The sequence below is a fragment of the Taeniopygia guttata genome, chromosome 4, assembly GCF_048771995.1.
Source record: "Taeniopygia guttata chromosome 4, bTaeGut7.mat, whole genome shotgun sequence".
Classification (NCBI taxonomy): domain Eukaryota; kingdom Metazoa; phylum Chordata; class Aves; order Passeriformes; family Estrildidae; genus Taeniopygia; species Taeniopygia guttata.
Window position 1 is genome coordinate 58,943,666 of NC_133028.1, and position 26,193 is coordinate 58,969,858.

The 26,193-nt window shown below is 39.2% G+C and overlaps 1 protein-coding gene across 7 annotated transcripts in view; it reads right to left on the bottom strand.

Annotated features, from left to right (window-relative positions):
* The window catches only part of NR3C2 (nuclear receptor subfamily 3 group C member 2), a 189,402-nt gene that overhangs the window by 107,529 nt on the left and 55,680 nt on the right, over positions 1-26,193 (bottom strand). Inside the window, exon 1 of one of the 7 annotated variants that reach the window (XM_072927789.1) lies at positions 13,624-13,655. Within the exon in view, the coding sequence (XP_072783890.1) occupies positions 13,624-13,640 (17 nt within the window). The 5' untranslated portion in view covers positions 13,641-13,655. 7 annotated transcript variants of the gene reach the window in all.

Here is a 26,193-nt window from a genome sequence, read left to right on the forward strand (position 1 = left end):
ACAGGAATAAAACAACCTGCAAGGAAGAGAGACACTAATATGCTGCCATACTTCCCCAAAGTCAGTCTCCATCAAACCCGAGAAAACTCAAAAGACTCATTGTGTATAAAAAGCTGCATTACCTAACCCAGAAGCAATGGAAGCAAGAATAAATTTGAGAGAAAGCAGCCTTCTAAGCACAGCCAATTTGGTGAACTTCAGCCCTGTATTTTCACCATTGTTTCAAGGACAGAAACCAGCCACATCTGGCCGTGAAACATATACTCCAAACAGCACAGGACACAAAATGCTCCATCTTTATGGCTGGTTTTAAACATGGGACATTAAGGAAGTTCATTCCCAAGGAAGGGAAAGGACAATAGCCCATGGTTAATTACAAGGCAAACAAAAAAACCATATAGATTAGATTTTATATTTATGCCCTCTGTACCTGGAAGGTGTTGAGGGGTTTATTACACTCAGACCAGCAGGAAAATGTTACAACCCACATTCTACAAACCAGTAGCTACTTTTTGAATTATTCAAAGCAAATATTTATTTATTTTGGGAAAGTTTCTGCAATCATCACGAAAGAAAAAAAGAGGCAAATCAAAACTGAATTCATGAATCCAAAGCAATTCCTGGAGACGCATGTTTTCCTCCCACAACCATTCTTTTTTTTTTTTTTTACAAACAAATTTCTAGTGAGGCCATTTGGCATTTTTTAGTATGAAATATCATCAGTTCTTCCCTCAGTCATACACCACTGTCACCCTGATGTATTTTTCTCATGGAACCATCACTTTTGGGACTACTCTATCATAAGAGCCACCACATTACATTTGACAATCTGTACTAGATAAAATGAAGGGCATCCAAATACGCACAAGGTCATTCAGACTTGAATCTTTATGGAGAGCATTTAAACTGTGCCTTTAGTATTAAAAAATGTACTGAAAAAAATCAAGATTGCATGAAAAGTGCTTTAAGTTGGTATGATTTGGGATAAAATTAGCAAGAATAGTCTCTCTGCCAAGTGCTATAAAATGATGATGCAATAATTTTACCCTTTTAAGTTAGCACATGTATGGAAGTGATTAAAATGTTTCCTTTTCAAATTTAAAAAGGAAAACTGCAACAGCGAATATTAAACCACTTCTTGAAGTTTAGGCATGCACAGGAACAGCACAAATACAACCACCTGGATTTCACAGACTAAGGTCTTTTGTTTTTTTTTTTTCTTGATTGAAATCCATAGTTAACTGTTTCACCCCAAAAATGAGTATGGTGTGAGATGAGATGCGTTTTCTGGTTGCATCTCCACTATTCCTAAACTCTCCAGCTGAGGATTAAGTTGACCAGCCAGGAGGATGCCAGGCTGAAGGCAAAATTATAGCACAAAAACTATGTGACACACAAAGCAATACTGCCAAAAATATTAACATTCTCTCCATATTTTCCCCAATTGCTTACAGAAATGCCAGGTGTTTGGCTAAAAGGGAAAACCAAGTGAAAATTCTTCCTTTAGAGAAACAGTGACACAAACAGGGTGAGAAAAAGGGTGTCATAAATCACATCCTCCAAATATTAAATCTACAGGTTCCACCCTTCCTGAAAAGGTTATGAGATACATAGGATGTTTCACATGAAAGCTCTTTTTCCGTTTTGCATATGGGGATGACTCAGTTGCTTACTTGGTCTTGCACTCAGATAGATCTGCAGGAAAACTCTGAAGCACAGGGGTGCCAAGGGGAGTCTGTGATCCAACTGTGCTAGAGAATAGATGTCATCAGCTAAGCAGCTCACAAATAAATGAGGAGAATTATGCTCCAGAAACGGAAGTCCCCAGCTTTGAAGAGACATGCTCTAGACCTCCCACAGCCTGCAACAAGTCATCTGAAATTCTAAATGCATGGCTTGCCTTCCGATACAAAAAATAAGCAACTGAGGTACTGCATTAGTAACCAGCAACCATATATAGGGAATCCAACTGGGAATCCCAAATGCTTGAGGCAGGGTCACGGCCAGACCTGGCAAGACTTAACCTAGCAAGGTCAGCATTGGAATTGCCAATGGTCAAACCATGAGACATGGGGAAGCAGCTCAGAATTAGCCAGACAGGGACTCCAATCCACAGCTCTGCTTTGCAAAATAATGGCCCAGAATTTTGGTACAGGCCTATCCCAGTTTGATAATAAATGAGAGGCTACACCATAGAATAAAGAATACCAAGTAACAAGCAACAGAACAACAAAAAAAATTAGGAAATTCATTAGGAAAAAACAAAGGTGTTGGCCAATTTTCCCCAAATGACATGGTTTCTGAACAAAACCAACAAGAATTCAAAGCCCACGCAAACTCTAAAAGAACAGACCCCTGGCTAAGTTGTCAGCAATTGGGTGCATAGGACAGGCACGCTGAACAGAAAGCAGCATATTACTCAGTTCCAGAATGAGAGGCTTGTATCATGGGAGGGCAATAAATAATTTCCAGCCCATTGGTTGTTTAAGCATCCTCCTAATTTACGTCTATTAGGGATATGCATATGGAGATTAGCAAGCTTGACTAGGCTGTAACAAGCCCATATTCAGGAGTTTGAATGAGAGGTCCGCCCCAAAGAGTATAGTTTTAAAAGCAGTTTTGGGGAAAGCAAATAAAAGGAAAGCAATGCAATGAAAAGCTTCCAGGCTGTTGGAAGACAAGCCTCAAATCACAGGCACAGAGTCCATTACTGATGTAGGCTGAGCCTAACTTTACCTGTAAGTACAGATTCAAGGTTTCTGAAAAGTGAATTCTTATATTCTTTAGGATACTTTAACTTAGATTATCAGCATACCAACCAGAGAAAGTACTCATTACATAACAGACGAATATTAGACTGCCATCTCCACAGGCAGCTACAGGTGAGGGAGCCACACTGCTTGCTGCCACATCTGGCTCTCAAATCACAAATATGTCTCTGGATATTTGATTAATAATGAATTTAAAGACTGGAAGATGACAAAGTATAAATATGACAGTGCTCTAGACTGGTAAACCTAACCAACAAACATTTTTTCTTGATGCCCACCTAAAAAGGAATGCCACCCATGAAAATGCACCCCCTCTTCCTTTTTGCTTCTGTCTTTCTTTAGGGTGGCTAAAATGGGCAAGAGCAACTCCAGAGGAGCTTACCATGACCTACTGGAGTAAACCAGATACCAGTAATCTTTAGATGTATTTGTTTAGAGTAGTCAGATGATTAAATGATTGAAAGCAAACAAATATGCAATAGACAATACAAACTTCCACAATTTTTGGGAGAGGTGCAAAGAAGAACACTTTGAGCACTGAGGATAGCAGAGAATTCAAAAATAGGTCACTTCACTTTTCTTAGGAGAAACTGTGCATACTAAAATGACTTCTAAAGGGCTTTTAAACAAGCATCTGTGACCAGATCACAAGAAAAGCTTTTAACAGGCAGGGTAACAAAGCACAGAAACAAGCTGAGAAGGGAAGCTGTAGATCCTCCATTTTTTATTATACTCTAAAAAAGACATACGATCTCACTTGGAAGACACCTCAGCTAAAGAAGTAGTGCTTTTGTTAATCATGCAGTGTTGAGCTCAGTGCTGCACAGTGGTGGGGTCAGCAGCCAGGATTCAGCAGAATTCAGCAGCCATCGGGCTCCCAAACAGCTTCTGCCAAGAGCCCAGGCTTTGAGCTGCCCAGCTCCCTTTAGAAGGTTGATTTCTCCAGTTCTTACAGCCTTGTTTAAATGTTAGAATACCATCTCGGTTATTTCACTTTCATCAGCTAATGTCATGGAAGCAACAGATTTTTTCTGGCTGAAGCTATATGCTTTGACTAATTTATTTTTCTGGAAGAATAAAAAGATTACTCCTAATTTATTTGCTTTATTTCTATCTACAAGATGAATAAAGCCAAATGAATGCTATTTCCACAGCCTGAAGAAAGCATATTACAGAACCACATTCAATGGTAATTTAATATTCATAAAACTGATACTTTCTAAGTTACAGAACATATTTAAGCAGAGAAATAAAAGTATTTTGCCAAACTTCCATTATTTCTCAGTTTTTCAGAGACAGCATTAGAGGACTTTATAGAAATGAGCTTATTTCACCATGCTAAAGAGAAAATGAAGTGTATACCACGTGTGCATCCCTTTCTGAGTAGGGTTAAACCCTCATTATTGGCAGTGTTCTGCATTCAAAGCAAGAAAAGAAGTTATTGTAATAGTTTTAAATTGATATGATTATTTTTCTGTCCAGCTACACCTGGCCATCTCAAGCATAATTTACAACAGAAGTACTATAAAAGTTTCAAGTTCAATTACCTCAAGAGACTTTCTTCTTGGATTTGTAAATACCTTATCAAAGTTTCACCATGTTTCTCCTAACATTTCAAATATTATATAAATATTCTGATGCCAATATTAAAAAAAAATATTACACTTTGTAAACACCTTTTCAGTGTATGGGATCAACATACAAAAATTAACCCACAAGTGGCAGATGTCCAAGTAAGAGTCCACAATCTTTTCACAAAAACTGATGTCCCTTTGCCTGCCAGCAGCTCGTGCAAGCTACAAGGAGTTAAAATCCTGCACTGCACGGCTGACATTATTTGCTGATGCTCTAACACCAACCAAAGCTTGCAGTCAGTGCGTATTTGCTGCCATAGAACGAATATTTAACTGCTAATACTTAATTTAAAACTAACACTTCCTTAAAATAAAACACATCTATATGCATAAGTCCATATGCATCAACTACAGCACAGTCTCCAAGCTGCCATTTAGAGGAAAAAAAAACCAAACCTTGAACCCAACCACTTGGCTTCCTGTGGGCACCACAAAGATCACTCACCAGTAGATAAAGAAATAAATTCCAATTAATCCCAGAAACACCTTATTATTTATTTGTGCAGGCCAATGCCACTCCTGAACAAATGAAATACTGTTTTTCACATGAAGAAATCGGTTTGAATGCATCTATACTGAAGTCAACAGGCTTACACAGTGGGTTAGAACAATCTGCAGACCAGAGAGCTGCCCCGAGTTTGCTTGGGACAAGGCTCATCTAAAGAATTTGTATTTCTGATGAAGAAGCACTGACTGAAGGAAGGAAACCTGACTGTCTGACCTCAGAATCAGACTGCAGCAAGATAAAGCATCACCCAACCAGCTGAAGAGAGAGGACATCAAATGAAAGAAACTGCCAACACACTGGGCTTATGAACATTTGTTAAGTAGAACTATATTCAATTTTCATAGTGTTGACATGTATTTCTAAAGTGAGTCTGAAAAAAGACCCTTAAGATTAAGTATTAAAGATAGCCTAAAACTTAACAGCAAAGCATCCTGAGCATACAGAGTGCAATCTACAGCTTGAGCTTGCTCTGCCTCCTTCACCAGACTCATCCCCACCTTAGACTGCTCAGTACTGGAAGCAGTGCAAAGCCTCAGCTCCACGCGGCACAGGTGTAAATCTGAGAATTATTTGATGAAATTAGGAGAGAAGAGGTGCTTGTGCACACCCACCTCCTGCAACGTGCTCCTACCCCTCAGCAGAGGTGGCCCATGCCACTGAAAAGCACCTTGGCTGTGCTGGTATTCCATACAGGAACCATTGCGGTATTCAGCTTTTCATTTAAAAAACCCTGAATAAGAGCCCAACATCAAAGGAAAATGACAGATTGCATCTGTTCATTGGCCTTCTTTAGCCGTTACATTTGGGAATGGAGAGAAACACAGGTCAGCTCCATATACTTCAATGGCTTAGGGAGAACTTACTGCAAAGAAAGATCAGAAAGATGAGAAACAGCCTCTTAAAAATAAAAGAGTATTTAAGGATATAAATCATTAAAGGAGAGAGAATTATTATTTTGAAATATACTATAAATAATTTAGTCAAATCCTCCTGTTGTGACCTAGACAAAAATGCATGCTGCCTCAACAGGAACTATTCCCTACTGCAAAATATGAGCAGCCTTGAACATTTACTGTGGATGTTCACATGCATATTTATGAGAAATATCACTTTCAGCTAGTTTGCCTATTGACGGGCATCAGTCAATCACATGCAGAAAATGAAAGAAGAAGGTGAGCAGTAGCCACATGAGATATTTCTACAAAAGCCTTGGGAAGTTGAGACAGGACAGCAGCAACTGCCTCTTCAGAGCTAAAAACATCTTTAGGCAGCACATGTGTAAGTGTCGCTGTGCCAGCAAATATGCTTTAGAGATGTATGTTTAGCAGATCCAGGCATATTCCAAAACACTACCCTGAAACTGCAGGGGTAAAGCTGCCCAATGTTTATTTTCTGCACATGCTCTGACTTTGCAGGGAGGTTACACAGCTTCAACATCAGTCAGAGAAAACAGGTCCATGCTATCAACAATGTTAATTAATATATTCTCTAAAATATATTCTCCTTGAGCTTTAATCAGCGCTCCAACCCTCCCGCCAAAACACCTGGTTCTTGAAAAGCCCTTCAACTGCAGTGATAAAGCACCAAATGCAGTCAAGCAGGTATTTTATATGTAAAAATGTGGTTTAGATTTCAGAAATGAGACCTTGCAAATAATGGATGAGGAAGCAGAACGTTGTACAAACATCAGCTTTTGCTTTGCAGCATCTCCTAGGTTTTTCTTACAATTATACAGGAAGAATTGCAGCAGCTCGTCAGGATTTATCAAAATCTGGACTGTGATGTTATTCTGCTAAGGATGGTACTCAAGATATGCAGAAAAACATTTCTATGCCTCTGTGGAAATAACTCATTCATTAGCTAATAGTCATCAAAAAATAAAACTGAAATAAAATAAGACAATGCATTTTTGGCCTATTTCCAAAGTTTTGCTTTGCTCATGTTATAAAACTCCTAAGGTGTTGAATACTATTTGGAGTGCTTTAAGTGCCTCTTTCCACACACAAATAAATAATAACCTCTGTAAAAATATTTTCCATGGATTTACTGCTCATTAAAAATAAAGAAAACTCCCTGTCAGCTCATGAAAATGACAAACCCACCAGAAATATTTTTTCAATGAAAAATCCATCCAAATAAAGCTTGTAGAAAAAAAAGTAAGAAAAAGCAACTGAAAGTTCTTCCTGGCCAGGGGACCAAGCCAGCTCCCATCATCCTCGATCTGAATCCCAGTCTTTTCTTCAGCATTATCTCCGTGCTCTCAACACAAACAGCTAATTATTACCATGGAAAAGGGCACAAGGAAACTTCAGGAAAGTCCCCTTATATTGCAAAGGAAAGCACAACTGGAATGGTAAGGATGAATGGCTGTAGGCTGCTTAGGAGATGATGCACAGAAAAGCAGGAGACACTGTGTGGCCTTTAAAGGATTTCATTGCTTAGCTGGAGCTAAACAGTCCAGACAAACATTAGCTGTATTTGATAAAGATCAAACACCCTCCACACCCATCCTTCCCAAAATACACAATAACAGACCAGCATGACCATCTCCCTCAGACTCAGGTTGTCAGAGAAAAGGCCAAGACACTGCTTTAACCTTTTACACGGTCCCACGTTAATTGGAATTTAAGCGCTACAAGCAATTGCACTACTCAACATCCCTGTATATTTGGGCACCCATTTTCTACCTCAACAAAGAGAATAGAATCAAAGGATGATTTGGGTTGGAAGTAACCTTAATGATCAATATGCAGAAAGCGTATTGCAGCCACCAACCCTGGGTAAGACACCAGTTCTCAGAGTGTAACTATTAGTGGTCCATGCACAAGCAAGTAAAACAAATCCAATCCTGTAATCCATAGACAGCACTTCATCACGTGCACTTCTGTAAAACTGAGAACAGTTCTGAGACAAAACTACTGAACACATAATTAGAGATGCAAATGGTAACTTGGAACTTTTAATACTAAACATTGCATTGCAAAATTAGCAACACAAACTTAGTTAAGCGCAGCAGAAAAAGCAGCACCCAAGTACGTTTCTCACCCTGTTATACATGTGAAAAGAATGGAAGCCAACAGAAAAGTTTTATTGATTAGAAGTGTTAAAACACAAGAAAAGCAAAGTACAAGCCATCATTAACATGAATTAAAAAAAAAAAAAAAACAAACTCATTTAACTTCACTGAAACAAAAAAGGTACCAATAGGTACCATATTAAAATCATGGAACTCCTGCTAGTAGTGAAAAGGGAAAAATAGGCAAGACCAGTAAAATAAAAAAAAGCGGGGGGAAAAAAGCAGACATACAAGAGGTATTTTTGTTTAGTAGCTGATTAGTTAATATTAGACAGTGGGTCTAAACATTTAACTCTTTCAGATGGTTAGGTCCAAGTAACTCACAACAGAAAACACTCAAGTGATTTTATCTGAGTTATTAACACCCCTTTTCAGAAAGTCCTAGAGTACCAGGGAAATTCCAAAAGTCTGGAAGAAAACTAGGATTGCTGCAATGCTTAAAATGATAATTGCAGAAATAACTTTATGATAGCCTGTCATCTGAATACTAAGCCCATCAAAATAGTGAGAAGTTTCATTTATGATTTTATTAATAAGACTTTAATTAATAAGCATCGAGTAATTAAAGCAATTAATAGCAAAAAGTTCATGAAAAGTAAGTCCTGTCAAACTAATTGATTTTTTTTAGCAGAACTTTAGTTTTTTACTTGTTTTTAGCTACAAAGGCAATCATTGATGATATGCTACTCCTGCACAGAACTTGACTCAGTTCCACAAATTATGATTATGGAAATGGGAAGATTGCTAGTTTTTTGAGGCACTGTGCAATAGCCAAGAATTTGTCTAGAAAACTAAATTAAAAAAAAACAAACCAAAAACAAATAACAAACCTGCAAATGAAAACAAAAGCTGAGGACAATTCTCTTTTGCTTGTGCAACCGCATGTAACTGGCATTCTAATTTTCAGAACATTCTCTTAACGTACCTCAAAAGACAATATAGACTAAATTAAGTATTAAATACCCATCAGAAGAAAAAGCCTGGAAGCTTCCATCTTTGTAAAACCTGTCCTACACTATTTTCACGTGATGTGAAAAAATGGCCTCAAGTTGCAACAGGGGAGGTTTAGATGGGACACTGGGAAAAACGTCTTAACGGAAAGGGTTGCCAGACAACAACAGTCTGCCCAAGGAAGTGGAGGAACACCCCTGAAAGGGGTCAAAAGAACTGGCACTTGGGACATGGTTTAGTAGTGGCAGAGCTGGGTTAATTGTTGGACTCACATGTCTTTTCCAACCTTAACTGTTCTGTAATTCTGTGATTCTAGCTTCCAACTGGCCTGTGCTTTTCATGTGGCAAAATGGTGACTTTTAAGCCAGAAGATTAAAGACTCAAAACCAAAACTGACAGAATAGAAACCAAAAAGAAACTGAAAGATCAAACAGTCAGAAATAAGGCAGAAACAGCACTGCAAAATTCAAAAGAAGCTTGAGGAACCCTTTATATGAAATTACTACATAGGGGCTAAAACAAAGTAAATGAGACCCTCTGCAACTGCTTGAATATTCTGGTTTTCCAACTATAAGCTTGATACCTGGTGGATAAGTATATGTCTGTCTTTTTCCTGCATTTTTTGAGTTCCAGAAGTGTGACTAAATACCAACATAAATAGTACCAAAATATCCATTGTCAGAGCATCTAAGCTGTATAATAGGATCCCTGCTAAAACACAACCTCATCAGACTTTTATGTTATTATGATTCCTCAGTACGCACATTTTTGAAGTTAAAGATCTCTGGAAATAGCAGAGCTGCTCTTGATACATATCAAACACTCATTTTAGATATAACAGTAACAAGTAAAGCAATATAAAGGCTGCTGTTCCCCAGCCTCAATTTCACGAGGTCCACACAGGCCCACCGCTCCAGGTCCCTCTGGATGGCATCCCTTCCCTCCAGCACTCAGCTCTACCACACAGCTGGGTATCAACTTAATTACTTTCTTTTTCTTACAGTGAACAGTATACAGCAAAACCTACTCAACCTTTTCAGGGTTTTATTTCAAGGTGGAAGTGAAACTAAATTAGAATTCCAAAAATAATTACAATTTCACAGACCTTCGCCTAACACACAGGTGCTACAGAAACGTATTGATATTACTACTTCAACAAAAGACTTTTCTGATATATTCTTAGACCATAACAAAAACACTAAGGATTCCTGTGGGAAATTCAACGTGCTGGACAAGAAAAAGGGATTGTTTGATCTCTGATGCCTCTAAAGCATATTAGTTGCTCCATCAAATAAGAAATTAACAATTCCTACAACCCTATATGGAAAAAAACACCCAAACAACATCCCTCTTTCTGTATCTCAAAGCAATCAGACAAAGGTTTTTTGCAATCAGCCTGCTGGATGGCTATAATCTTGATCCAAATTAGATCTACTAGAATAGAAAACAGTTCAAGAACTGTTTAGGTTTAAGCTTTAATGACAGAAAAAAAAATTTCACTGCAGTTCTAAAAACAGTTTAAAAATTATGGGATATACGTTGAAGACAGTTATCAAAAAATTGCCATTCTACTTGTGAAATTAAATGCATAGCAACAGTGGATGGATCCACAAGGAGATTCATGCAAGAGCATTTCACAAAAACATCACGAAAACTGAATGGATAAGAACAAAATTCTTTAAATATGCAGCTTTAGCAACTCTGGAAATACAAACCCTATTCTAAACCATACCAGTTAAAAAAAAAAAAAAAAAAAAAAAAAAAAAAAAAAAAAAGAAAACTTAAGTATGACCTAAATTTACTGTATTCAGGCCTTATGACATTCTCTGTAAACATTCTTTAGCTAGAGGTTGACTACAAACTAGCCCTAGTAATTAGGACAGAGCGAGAATAATACATTCTGCTACCAAAATATTTTATGAACACAAAATAAGCCGATATCTTATTTAGACTGAGTCAGGAGATAAGAAAACACAAATTCCAGCAATAGCAGCAAAACCATCCCTCCTTCTGCCTAGGTAATAGCTTCCCAGATAGAATAGCCCTCAAAAACCGTAACAAGCTAAGAGTGCCTGAAGCCAGGTGTCTCCATATCCCTCTTTTTATCATCATAATGCTGAAATTAAAGAAGATGAAGACCACTTGCTACCTTTGAAAGGATCCTAGAGTCTTCACCCTTCCTTGGGTTGCTGGACCTTTTAAGATCACTCTATCCACACCTTCCCTTGATTTGCAAAATGAAACTTTCAAATGCATTATGCAAAGGCAAGACCTCAGAAACAGAATCATATTAATTCACATATGCAACAAGAACATGGGCATGAACAGCTGAAAATAATAAATGCAGGAGTAATGAGTCCAAGGAGGAAAAATTATCTAAAGATGAAAAAATTAAAAGTGGTTAATTAATGCATGACCCAGCACAGATTCAAGGTAAGCTGTGAAGTGAACATTTCTTCATAAAAATGGGCTTTTATTTATATTTTAATTTTTGGATTAATAGGAACTTGTCTCTGAAAAGAAAAAAAAAAAAAAAAAAAGAAAAAACTCTAACACCCAAAAAAGACCAAAATCCAAACCAAAACAGCCCACCCAGCTGCCCCTTCAGGAGCTAAACCTCCCAGGTTTTCCTGCAGTACAAAGCAGGAAAAAACAAGCGCTCAGCCACCCCTCTTCATAATGCTTTGTTGATAGACCTCACCTCTACAGAAGGCAAATCCATGGGAAAAGAGAGTTGTCAGACGAAGAGGGAGCCCCATAGACACTAAGTATTTTTAAAAATTATATTTTCATCCATTATTTTATTGCTATACTTTAAAAAGCTTGCTTAGGTCACTTATGAAGTAAGCCATATTTGTTGTATAGGTAACAAACACTGATCTGAATACCAACTGATTTTAGCATGGTATCACTACAGTATTTTTAATAAACCAATCTATTCCTCCAGCACATGCTGTTTTATAGCTTTCTATCAAATGCAACAAAGCTGGTACAAAATACCAATGCTTTCAGAGATGTCACAACAAAACAACTTTCACCAGAACAAGAAATGCAATTACATAATTTTCTTCTTTTTAATTTTTAATCCTCCTCTTTGCTTTGGCTTTGATGAAGACTGCTGATGGCTTGTCAAATTGAAAATAGAATGAAAAAAAATCAATGCTGAATTTTCAACTAAATTTTCAATTTATGGAGTTGTAGCTTCCTTGGTGATATGCCTCCCACATGGCCCAAAAGCATAGTGCCATGCCTGCCTCTTGACCGAAGCACTATAAAAATATCCCTTAACGCCTCATGCCAGAATTCCTGCCTATACTTTCACTCAAGTCCCCCTAAGCATGGTAGAGAGGAGTCAGACAAGAACTCTGCGTGCTACTCAGGCTTTCACACAAGTTTTTTGCAAATAATGAATCAGGAACAGAATTAACTGCCCTTAGCAGAAAGGGTACAGCAAATAAATTTAATTTGCTTTTGCTGTAGCTGCTTTTCCCACTGTTTTTGAAGTTGTGTTTAAAACATAAAGCAGAAAGCATCCCAGAAGCCCCAAATTCAACATCTTGAACCATTCAGAGATATTTCTTCAGATAGGAACTGAAAGGCTCCTCTATTTTCCAAAAGAAAATGATAAAGGAGGCTTTTAATCCAGAAACACACACAATAAAGCTGGCCTCATCCCAGATGGTTTCCCAGGATGAAGTGGGCAACGTCCTGCTCTCCCACCCTTCCAAAAGACACAGGCTCCATCTGTGGAAACGCAGTCCCTGAATGCCACAAGCGAACACTTCGATGTCTGAGCGCCACTGCCAACAGTCCAAAACCAGATGCAGCAATCAAATCTGGTTGAGCCAAGTTTCCACTTTGTTTGCAACGACATGGACTTTCCTGCTAGAAATTATTTTGGAGGCAGTGCCCGGCAGGATAGGAAGGCTGCAATTCCCATCCCTGCGTAGGGGAAGCACTCAGCACAGCACTCACTACGGGCCACGTTTAGAAAGCCTTTATTTAAATATACCACCACCTCTGCTGAAAGCTGGGAAAGACCAAAAAAAGCTCAATTAATACCATGTGATAACAATTTACTGTGAATCAACCGTCCAACACAGTAATTGCACATGCTCGCTCTTTAACTCAAGTGACCCTGCTTTTGCCAGGGGCGAATAATGCACATGCAATTACCACAAATAGCTGATGAACTGTAACTTATTTGTGCATCTGGAATGGTGGGTGTTTCTGGAAATCCTATCATGTGCAGACTTACATACTCGGGCACCTTAATTACTTTTTCAACCCTCCCTTTTAATGCCCACTTGTTTTTTTCCCCAGTCTTGGGCAGCAGCAGTAAGGTCCTGTGACCTGTTTTATTTCCATGAGCTCTAACACTCAGAGAAAAGCCCAGAAGCTCTTCAAGGTGTCACAGCAGATGTGCATTACCCTCATCGTGCTGCATAAGCCATAACTCCACTTGTCCTGGAAAAAGCTACCTGAATGAGGGACATACTTCTGAAAGCAGAAGCTGAAACAGTAAGATACTACAAGTTTTATAAGCCAATAGTCCCCAAATACTCCTATGCATCTACACATGGTTTTTCCACTACCAGTTCTAAAAAAACCTGCAGTGAGAGGAAAAACTTCAGCTGTTTTAAGAACTGACCTCCAGGCAGGAGGACAGGACTAAACACTCACCCAGACACAAGGCACATCACGTACAGCAACAGCGGCTGCGGCCAACTTGCCTTTAGATGTATTTGCAGTGATTTTAAACTCTGAATAGGTGTCACACACATTTAAGCCTGTTACAATAAATAGTGTCAAGAGGCAAATGTCGTTTCAGGATTCCAGCTCTGGACTGTGTACAGGAAGACTCGGCAGCAGCCGTGCTGGCACATCAGCCTTTCCAAGACGGACTCACAGGGAGCGCTTGGATGGGCTGACTCACCCGCTCTGCTGCCTAGTATGAGCCAGCTGCAGTTCACTGGATGGATCACAAGTTTTAGAGAAACAAACAGATCAGGAATTTGCACCTTTGAGAAATGCTCTTCAGGCAACAAAAAAAGGCCCATCAGTGAAGTTCCCACCGCTGAGGTGTTTTACACCAGCAGAAGAGCAACTTTACTAGCATTGCATGCAGGTGAAACCATTAACACATAGCATTCCAAACTGGGAGTGTTATTAAGTGCACTGATGTGCCCAAAAACTGCAGATGCCAACTGTTCGTACATTTTTGGCTTAGGGAGGACTTCTCAGATCCTCTGCATTGTAATATAAATCATATTTACAAACCAAAAGACATGAGCAGTCTCATATGTCAAGCCACAGTGATTTACAGGCATTTACGTATTCTCACTTTTCAAAGTATGTCATCAGATGCCTCAGCACCGAATTATAAATACAAAGAGGGGCAGATAACATCCCAAACAACTTATTTCTGTTTGCTTCCGTTTTAAGTTCTGGACATGCAGAGTAGATATTTTAATTCATCTACACTTTAGCACCTTTCTCTGGTTTTTCAATCTCTCTTCTTTCAACATGTTAGGGTGCAGGAAAATAATTAACAGATATAAATTACAGCTGCCTCAGGGATAGAAGTGATAATGTAGAAGAGAAGCTAAACATAGATGATACAAGCAGATTGAGCAATGTGAGCAATGTACTGAGATGCATTTCCATGTGTTTTTTGATTCATGTATTCTTGCATGAGGACACATGCAAAGAGCATGATTCAGAAAACACAAGAAGCTATAAACAGCATCTCCAAACTGGCTCCACTGAAGTAATACTTCCTGAAATAAGGAAAGAGAAGTAAGGTCTGTTTTGTAAACCAGCAACACAATAGCAGACTTGGTAAAAAAACCGACTTGAAGTAGAATTTGCAGTTGCTGGAGATATTGCCCTGAGGCTGCCTGCCCTCCTCAGGCAGCTCAGCAACCTCCTCTAAATGAAACCATTCCAGACTCTTTTTGCTGAAACACCAGATCCTTACAGTAGTTCCAGCCACGGCACAGGCTCTTAGGAGCAAGGCACCACAACCAAGCTGAATACCATGAGCACATTTTTATTTCAGAAAGGAGCGAAGTCCAGTGCATGAGGGAGACACTATTTTGGCACCAACGACTGTATTTAATCAGTGCACGTACTGGCATATCAATTAAATTTAATCAAAATGACAAAAAAGTAACATCACAGGTATGGGGAAAAAAGGCAGCAGTCTGCTGGTGGCTGCACACAAGTTCAAAGGGGTAAAAAGAAAACAGAGGCAGAACCACAGAGGTTCATATCTACAGAGAATTCACATCTACATGGAGAGGAGTGGTACAAGTTTGTTCTGGTTTACAAGGAGTGTCAGACCAAGACTTGCTGCACATCCCTACAGTGAAGTGACACTGGCATGACTCTGCAGGATTGCCAGAAATGGCCAAGGCTGGCAGCCAGGACATGTCCCCAAACACCCTGGGGTGTCCTAGGTGCCAGCCTGATACTCCCATGACCCTGCATATTGGCTATTTCTGTTATTCAGGGCAGCTAAACTGAGCTAGCACAGGGATGCACCCATGTGCCATAACAGAATACCATCCTTTTGCTGCTTAAATAAACATATACCTTAGGGCAGCAGGAATAAAAGGAGAGATCAGAGAGCAACAGCAGCACAGCAGCTTACAAAGGCCATAGGTAACCTGGTATTAATCAGGAACAAAACCACAAAAAAACAACAAGGCAAGGTCAGTAACAATGACCTCCCAGGCCATGGCACCTCCCACAATTTCCCTCCATTCTGACTGGGAGGTGAAGTAGAAGTGGCATTAAAATAGAGCAGGATACAGGGTAACATTTAACAATCTACCTCCTCAAAGGCAAGATGTAACTTTCATGGTTGTGCAGGTTATTTAATCAGAGTCCAAAAAAACTGAAGTGGTTTGGTGAAGTTTTTAATGGACAAAGTATCTCTATCACAGGGAGAACAGGCAAATCAGGTGAGCTTATCTCAAGCTTTCAGGAGGTTAACAGAAAGTTTCTAAACTAAAACCGCAAGTCTGTGAGTGGAAAGGCTGGTACAGAACCATCAAGTTTTTTGTCCGGTTACCAGAATACACTGACTTTCAACTATTATTTGGAATACAGTAGAGCCTGAGGCCCCCAGAGCTATATTATGTAACATCTGATTTTGGATTTCTGTCTAGGAGCTTATTAAAAAAAAAAAACAAAAAATAAAAACCACCACAACAATAAAAATCTCCCAGATTCTCTGTCTTAATCTTCCAACCAATGTATGATGTTCATGTAAGAGAGGGTAAAGAAATAGAACAGAGTTTGGCATGGCTGCAACAGCAAGGACAAGAGCAATCCTCATACCATGATCCAGTCCTGTCATCCCAAGGGTCATTTCTTATCACCTTTAGCATCCTGGCACCATTTGCCAAGTCAATCAATACATCAGTATTTTTATGTTTATAAATGCTGAAAGAACCTGGAAACGTGGAAGTTTCACTCTGCCCCCACAAAATCTGCTGCTGTAGGAAGAGGGGAAGCCCCAGGGCAGCCCAGCCAGTTTAGGAAAGGTCCCACTCCCAGGCTGCCCCCCTGGCTCAGGAGCTGCTCTCCCATACAGGGATGTGGCGCTGCAGCCACCAAAAACTCCACCATCCTCCTGACCTTCTAGTCCCCAGAGGAAGTGAGGGGAGGAGTGACAGGAACAGATTCTCAGAGGCTGGAAGCCCAGAAGCTGCACACTCTGACCATGTCCGCAGCCCCTCAAATCTAAAGCATCAATTTCAGCACAAAGACTGACCCCACGTCGTGGGGCATTCACCACTTGGTCAAATCAGTGTTCTGTATGCACCTGTCCCTGCCCAGAGAGACCCAATACGCTGCCGAACAACATTTTCAGGTCTTCCCACGGAGAGATTACTAACCTGCCCAGCACAGCTGAGGATAAGCAGCAGCACTGCTGCTGCTCCCGCAGGCTCCGTGCGGAGGAGGCTGCAGATCCCCCCCACCAGCGGCCGCCTGCGCCCCACAGCTGCGGGCACTGATGCCGCGCAGCCCCTTCCCGGGCCCGGCCTGCCCGGGCTCGGCCTTCCCGGGCTCCGCTTTCCTTCCCGGGCTCGGCCTTCCCGGGCGGAGCGGGTCAGCCGGCAGAGCCAGCCCACCCCGAGAGAGGGCACCTCACTCCGTGCAAAGCAGCCTCGCAGCTGCTGCGCATTTAAAAAATTGTCTGCGCTACCCCACCAGTTACAAGGAAAAGTTTTTTTTTTTTTTTTTAAATTATGCCAGCTGCGGAGAGCAAGCAACGCAGCGTGAGACACCTGAATTTGATCTTGGGGGGAAAAAAAACATCAACAGTGATTTGAAGGAGAACAAAGGTCGCAATTACAAAATATTAGACTAAGTGATTTCATTATTTGCACAATTTTCTGTGGAGAAGAAAAAGTCAGGAAGGCACTGCTAAGTGGCTTGACTAGGCTTAAATTAAAGTACATTTTTACCACCTGAAAATTAGATTGCTACATTTTTCAACTAGCAGTAATCAGCTATTCTACACTTTTTTTTTTTTCTCTGGTCAATAAATACAAGACAATGATTGTCCATGACTTTAAATGCAATTTGTCCTAATAACCTTATCAAGGGATTTAAAACACATTCACATTATGGAATCTGAATGACAGTTTCTAAAATGAATTAATGGACTTTGAGATAACACATTTAACTTAACAGATACATTGAAAATACATTAGTGAATATGCAGATCGAAGGAAAAAAAACTACCAACAAAAACAAATCTCTTTAGGTTTAGTTTTAGAAAAAGCTTGAAAGTTTTTTTTTTTTTCTAAACTACTCTGAATTTAAAGCTAACTAAATAGAACTAAGTTTATTTACTCAATTCATTAGACACCTGCTCCACCTACATCACCACTTGTGGTCTTGTTATTTCCTGCCTCCATTCATACTATTTATTTCTTTTAACTTTGTCCCTCAGCCCCTGTAAACTGGAACCTTAAGAACCGAATTCGTGTCCTTCCAGACCAAAACAATGTAACAGCCGTAATTATATCACAGTGGCACAGTTAATGTCTGAATCCTATTTATATTTAGTATCCTGTTTTTTTTTTTAAACCTCTTTTTGGCCCTCCTCCATCCTGCCTCTCCAATATTGTGTCCATCATCCCAATACTGCCCACTCATGCATTCCTCCCTCTCCCATCCTCATGACCACGCAGCTGGGGTTGCCCTTCAGCCTGTATTGCCTCATCCGTCTGGAATTCCCTTTCCCCAGACTGATTCCTCTCCTTGGTTCTTACCTTTGTGTGCGTACACACACATTCATTTACAGTCATCCACTAAATCCTACGTGGTTTTTACTCTGTCCTCACCAAGGTCAGAGCAGACAACAAAAATACTCCAACCTTTCCTGTTTTTGCACTTCAGGTGTATCTTCTTTTATTCCATTCATAATGTGTTTCGTTCCCTTTTTTGCCTGCAAACTAGCCCATGTGCACATCTCTCTGTAGCTTTACGGGTACATTTTACCCACATCCATATTTTGCCAGTACACATAAGTGTATGCCTGCACCCTGCAGGAAAGAATTTTACACCAAATACAGTAGTTCCAACACTGAGTCAGACACTGACACTGTATCATACTACAGGCAGGACAGTAATATCTTTAATAATGACACTTATTACTTCTGCTCCCTCTCATTCTTTTGCAGTCCAAATGAAATCGGGAACAAATCGAAAATCGCCAAATTTCTCTTTGGTATTTAAACAGCTCTTTGCTTTTACAGAAAATATAAGCCATTTGGAGAAATCACCTTCACACACCTCTTTCCCCGCCCCCCCCCCCCCAACCCCGGCAAAATTACTTTGATTTTTGACCCAGGTTAGAAAGGAAGAGGTATTTTTTGTTAAACCTTTCTTCTTTATGCTAAACTTGCTCATCATGTAACATTTACAGCCTTTTCCAGAGCACCTGTGGTAAGAGGTCAACCTTACCTGGCTTATTATGAATTCTTTCTACATATAGCTCATTGGACAGCACATTCAAAAACAAGGAACATCTCTGGAAAATGATGCATTTAGCTGTCTTGCCTCCTGTTTCATAAAACCAAGTGTGATGCCTGTTAAGTGTCCTCTCTCTAATACTAGTAGAATAAATCTGGATTTGCTGTTTACCTTTTAAAATCAAACAGCCTTTTATTGGCATGTATTTCACTGGTACTTTAGAGTATAAAATTAAAATTCACACGTTTTTATTCAGGCATATCTCCTAAATCTTTAGCGTGCAAAGACAGCTATGTGCTTTTTTGGTCACTTTCCTCTCTTTTTTATTCTAGGTGACTCATGTAGCTGTGAACTTAATTGGCATCACTTAAAGTAGTCTGAGAAATTTCATACTGCTGAATGTGAATGTGTTACTATGTAGCTGACTGAAATCTAAATAAATTCCACATTTGGCCCAAGGAAATGAGACACATAAGATTTCAACCTGTTCTTAGAGAGTAAGTAAAATGGCACTCTAGACTTCACTAAAGTACAAACAGATTCCCTTCCCTGCGACTCCTCGCTGTAACTCAACTAATACTGACACAACAGTAACTTCTGCCTGTTTAGCCACAAGATAACTAAACTCTGCCTCCCATGAAATATTATGTTCATTAGGAAGATGTATAAGAGAAACGGAATTATGTGTCATGCCTTTGCTGAAGCAGAAAAGCATGGCTGTGGATTAAAATTAGCAACATGTAATCTTATTCTTTTCTTTAGCATTTTCCATCAGGGCAGCATTTGCCTATGTCTCACAATGCAAAAAACCAGAAACTACTGTTGGCCTTCCTCACGTGAAAACATTGTTACAGGGATATATGGAAAGTGTCGTCAGGATTTCACAGACAACATTCCTGCAAATATGAACTCTTACAACCTGGGACATGATCCTAGGAGTATGTTGGGTACTTCATATGTGTATCTACTGCTTTGTGTGTGCTAAATCCACAACAAGAGAAAGCATTTCAACCCTTCAAACCCTTCAAAAGCCATTTGGTATGACTTGGGGCAAATACACAATAGAGAGACGAGGGCGGGGGAAGGGGAAGGGGGGGGGGCAGGGGGGAGACACTTAAGTACTGATGGCACATTTCACAAGCCAGCACAAGACTTGACAAGACTTGACAGAGGAAGCACAGAAGATAAACAACCAGCATCCATCTCTAAGGTGTAATCGCTGTATTTTAATCAAACAAGTAACATTAACCTTTCAAACGCTGCATATCATTTTTATTACTGCATTATTACCAGTGGCAGGGAAGCCACAAAATTACAGAATGAGTACCATGAATTTAAAACACTAAATAACCATACTGTTAGTTAAGACCTCAAAAGTGTGTTTTAAATACAAACATATTGTTGTCAGCAGCAGATTCATCTTAATATTGAAAATCAAAGATGTTCCATACACCTAGAGTGTCCTTATTTCTTCCTCTTATTATAAGAAATAACACTCACATACATAAAATGCAGCACTGTCTATTTATCAAAGTTCCACAAGAGTTCAAGCTAATCTCCATTTGTGTTCATGATTTTTAACCTGTAACCTGTGAGCAAATTGGAACCCGCGTAGGAATAAGGTGATCTACCTTATTTGCATGGGCACTTTCTTGTGCCAGTGCAAAACTGTACAAAAGACCTTGATCCCTCTCATTTGCATTCAAGTAACTAGCCAAGTTTTGAAAACATGCTTCTAAATATTTAAAGTCACTGAGTATGCACAGAGCTTATTGCAGGAAAAACATAAACCTTAATGGCCATCAGAGGCAAAAAATATGACTTAACACCTTGCAAAACAGTTTGCATGGCTTGAATTTTTCAATTCCATAATAACCTTTGTTTTTGCATACATGTACCCACAGTGCACAGCAGGAGCACACAGGATCTAGTGAGGCTTTGTGGGTAGATACCACGGTAGAACTGGTCCTAAATATTTTAAATGGCTGCTATTATTATTATTATTAATATTTGCATTTACTTATTTTATAGCACAGAGTTTTAACTGGGATGCAAGGTTGTGGAAGTGTGATTCATCTCCTATCCTAGCCAGTCCTCCTTAAATAATTTATTCAATGCCCCTGATGTTAGCAATTCTTTACATGTACTTGAAGTCCAACAATTATACAAGAAATGTTAGATTAGGGACACAACTAAGGAAAAGCTATTAAACAGGCCTTTGTTTTAAGACAGAGAAGGTAAAAGCATTCCTCGATGCAATAAAAAGTGAGTATTTACATGCTATGCCCTAATTAAGATTTTTTTTTCTGTAATTCTACTGGCTGTCCTGGAAGAGCCATAAACATTTAGTAAAACAATCTCAATTTATACTGCTTTGTTCTATGCCTTCAAGTACTGTACATGGCTGTACTCCAGATCAAGTAGTTGTCCTCAAATGCCTTCCAACAAGCCCTGCCAGATTCTGTGGTTCAGAAGTAATTTAAAGGCAGAAAGCTGTAGCAAATGAGACCTAGTGGAAAACAGAGAATGCTTTAGTTCATCCCAACTGCAGAACAGAAACGGAAAACCACAAAGAAAGAAAGGAAAAAGACAAGGAAGTGCCAAAATGCCATGTTTCTCTCTGAAGATTAAGTTAATGACTCACCAACATCATGACATGGCATGCGCAAGTGCCTTTTAACATTTGAGACATTTATAATAAAAAAGAAAAAAAAAAACAGAAAAATACTGTCCTTGTGGAACTACAATTTTGTTTTTAAGTAGCTTTTATCCATTTTTCTTTTTTCTTTTTCTTATTTCTGGTGTGTTAGTCTACACTTTCAATCACCTGCACTGAATAAACTAATTCCTCCTCATTAGAGGAGGGACCATCAACCACTGGCCATTAAATGCAGCCAACTGTTCACAGCTCCAGCAGATGGTTCTCTTCTGCTGGACAACAGGAACTTTATGGTCCTTTTCCTGATTTCTCTCAAGAGAGACAGAAATTCTTCAGAAAGCAATCACTCCTGCAATATAATCTCGTCCCCTATGCAGCCTATTTCCAGTTAGCCACACGGAACTTCCATCCCCCTCCCCAAGAACACTGGAAGCATCAAGCAGAAATGAGCTGACAGCAGAGGTGAGGTGAAGCCATCAGATGCCACAGGAACTCCTCACATCTGCATGTTTATCCTGGGCTTCTCTGCTTAAACTTGATCACAGGCAAACCATGGTGTGTATTCCCACACTGGTTCTCGCAGCACCAATGGGGTGCCCAGGGGTGCTGTGAAGGACATCAGCGTCCAGAAGAACCTTGAGAGGGGAAATTCCCAGGGAAATTAACATCACGTTTCCTAAATGCAGAGCATCTCAAAAGAGGGGCCTTAGAAAACATCCAAGAAACTTTTAAAAGGAGAAGAAAAATCAAGGAACCCAAAGGTGATTCAGAAGCTATAGATTTAATTATTCATGACCTTGGACTACTAGATTTTCCTTGGATTCCTGGAAATTTTTTCCTACATCCTTGTACGGCAGCACACAAAAGAAGAAATCCTTGTGATGAGGGAGTCTCCCCTTAGAACTTACAACCCAAAAAGAACATGACATAAGTCCAATCATCCATTCATGTTAAGTCCATGCCACAGAAAATTCTTTTGTCAGTCCTGGTCCATTCTCAGGAGATCAAGATCACTATGGTAAGAGCTTATCCTACAACAGCACCCAGAGTCCCTCCTTCTACCTGGACCAAAGCTTTGTCACACCCACATCTGTGCTTCATCCCATGTCCTCCCACAACAGGAGGGTCAGAGACTTTGTTCTTTTAATCCTTGAAACTTTCAATTACAACCATTAAGGACTCAAACTGATTTTTTTTTTTTTTTTACAGAATGCCTAAACACATTTTTCTCAACTTTCCCAAAATAATTCCTTTCTTGGGATGAATGCAAGCATAAAAGTTTTCAAACTGAAAAGAATTCATACGGCAAAGTAGAGAGAAAACCAGTTACAAAGCCATTAAAAATACAGTTGAACTACAGCATATGCTACAAACACACCACACATACATTTTAGACAGAACTTAGAAACAAATTTTAATGTAGCAGAGCTATTTCTGCTTGCCAAATGAAACTTTAGTAGGATACTTTTTTACAACTTCTCATGACACAGTTCTTTGAGGATAGCTGTGAATCACTGTTTAGTCAAAGTTCTGGTGTAACATGCCCAGTTTGTGAGAATGTACTGTTTTGTTTTTAATACAAAACAGTTTTACATATTGCAATTTAAACGATAGACATAAACTCTTCTAAACAGTAACTTTATGTTCAAATAAAACAGGTGCACCAAAGTGTAATGTTCCCAGTTAGTTATTTCACTGTTGAATTTTTGGTAGTTTGCTAAACCTTCTGTAAGCTTTTAGGCAATTAAGTTTCTGTTACATCATTGCTATTTGCTCATTCATGGAAGAAGCTAGCAATCGCTCTGGAGGGAGGAACCAAAACACTTACAGAATAATTTTCTATGGGATGACAAAGATGCTGGATCTGAGGTCTAATGACTGAAAGACACTAACAGGCAAGACCAAAAGGCAAATGAACTCCTACAGCTGAAAATTCCAGGATGCAAACCAATTTTCAAAGCTGGTGCTGGCTGTTGCAGATTCTCAATCCTGGACTCAGAGCAGCGTTTAACTCTGCTGCTCCTTCACGTACACAGAGGGTTTTGTCCAGGAGCAAGGTGTGCCCTACTTTCAACATGCTCAGTCTTCAAGAAGACAGCTACCAAAGCCATATAACAATTGGTTAGCACACATCTAAGAAGCTGAGAGGTAGAAGAAATGTATTTTTAAGAAAGCATGGAGAGAAAAGTTCAGCTCAACAAGTTTCTTCTCAAACTTATAGTGAGCCCAGTTCTTAGATCTTCTGGGGATAAGGGGGGAAAGCCCAGGCTCCCTCTGTGAAATTGGGGCTCTTCTGTTCCAGCTTCTGCCTGAAAGGTTTTTGAAGAGGAGGGGAAGCAAAAACATTTGCCAACAGTCAATTATTCAGTAGCCTGAAACAGAAGGGTGTGTGGAAGGAAGAAAGATCTACAGCTTAACTGGGCTAAAAAGAGGGTTGTGAGAGAAGTATGCTACTGATATGTTCAACAGTGCAGAAAAAACTAAAATACCTAAAGACTCACCTCAAATTTGCTTAGGACTTACATAACCATATATTTCCAAGAGTAAGTGCCAAAGAAACATTTTATTATCATTAACTATCATTCTTTTCCATATTACCATATGAAAGTAATTGCTACTTCTAAACTACGTGACAGAGATCATAATTTAACAGACGACCACAGGAAATACAGTGTAGGCAGCAAACATGATTAGTCTGTAGATATTTGCACCAAGACCAAACTCCACTGTTAAGATATTTTATTTCTGTATTCCAATGTTATACAGACAGTCCTCTCACAAAGCCCACAAAGAAAACTTCTGAGAAAAGGAACATGTGTCTGCTCATCCTTGTATAAAAGACACCATAGAAATACAATCATTTTTCCATTTAAAATAAAATGAAATAAACCAGTCTTCCTGCAAACCCCACAAAATTTCTTAACTGGATAGCAGTTATTAGAATATGTCTCTCAAAGGGAGGAGTGCCCTGAACAGTACAAGTCTTTAGTGTTTTAATCTTGCCACAGTCATTTCTCTTTAAAGGGCTTATTTTTAAAATATCCATCAACTGCATCAATAGACTTTTAGTAAGAGAAAAAAATCCAAAAGAAATACAGAAACACCACTGTAACTGTTATAACTGTTTATGAAATCCATCTAGTTTTTGGATCATGTGTTGTGTTATAGGCAATTATTTCTGGCCAGCTGTGACTTTACTGGCAGAAAGACTAATGGAGGGGTGCAGGTCCCCTTGTCTTAGTGCTGCCAAAACACACAGCTGGCAACAGCTGCACAGCACCCTCCTGGGGTCCCCCCTCCTGGGGTACCTTCACCCCATGTATCAATACAAAAAACCCTTCATGTCATAAGGATTTAGTTAAATGTAACCTTTTGAAAGAAATAGCCTTTCCTACATCAAGCACGAGTAGCATAAATTAGCATTTTCTCCATTGAATACCTTTACTTTATTTTAAAATGTCAGTGAGGTAGGTCTTTAAGACACTCAAAAGTGATGGAGAAAACCAGAAAAATATCTGGTTGATTCTGACAGCTTTTACAATTAATTTTATTCAGTTATACACTTTTCTTAATGCACTGCAGAAGCTGTGAATGCAATGCCACTCTGCAAAACAATGGTGTGGAAATCCTGCATTCTACTCAGTCTATGCGATTTTCAGTACTCTGTAATTACTGAATACACCTGTGGCTGAAGTACACACACACACACACTTAAAATGTTTATGAAGTTAAACACTCCAAGCCTAACTTACCCAGGCAGGTAGCACTGCTAACTAAGAACATCACAGTGACACACAAACAGCCTCTTTGAAGTGCGACAGCAGAGTCGTATTTGCATGCTACAAATACACAGAGACAACAGGCACCTTATTCATCAGTGAGCATGAACACAAAAACGCCAACCCCAAAACACAAAAAAAGGCCACTTCTTTACACTGTGGCTTATCAAACAAAAAGCCAATAAAGCAAGTATTGTTTCTGTGTGGTGAGATCTTCCACACTGCCACCATGTGCAGGGAAATTCCATTAAAACAGTTTGCCACAAAATCCCTGAAACACCAGGAAAACTGTATCAGCAGCAAAAATACAGCTTTGAGAGACATCAACAGCAAATCTATGCAGCTGGTTGAAACGGTGGAAGGTCGTCATCTATCTGCTAATTAATTTATAATGTAGTTTTCCTTGCTCTTCAAAAATATAATTATCATTGAAAAAATGCAGAAGCTCTAGCTAAACAACATGGGGGTGTTTACCTGGAATATTATCTTAATAACAATAACAATAATATTAATAATAACAAGAACAATAATATTAATAGCAATAACAACAGGCATAAGCAGTAATATAGTATTCTCACATTTAATATTATTTATCTTTCATTAACAGCTTAACTACCCGATTCCCTAAATTTTAAAATGTATTTATCAAATTCATTGACACAAATGTAAATAATACTGTCTTAAGGGCCCCTAATGTGGTAATTCTTCCAATCACTCAGTACAGATGCTAACAATAAAATTGGAATGGATTAGCACATCAGTACAAAACTCTACAAGGCTTTTTCAAACACTGTTTCCACTTTGATTTCATTGTGTGAT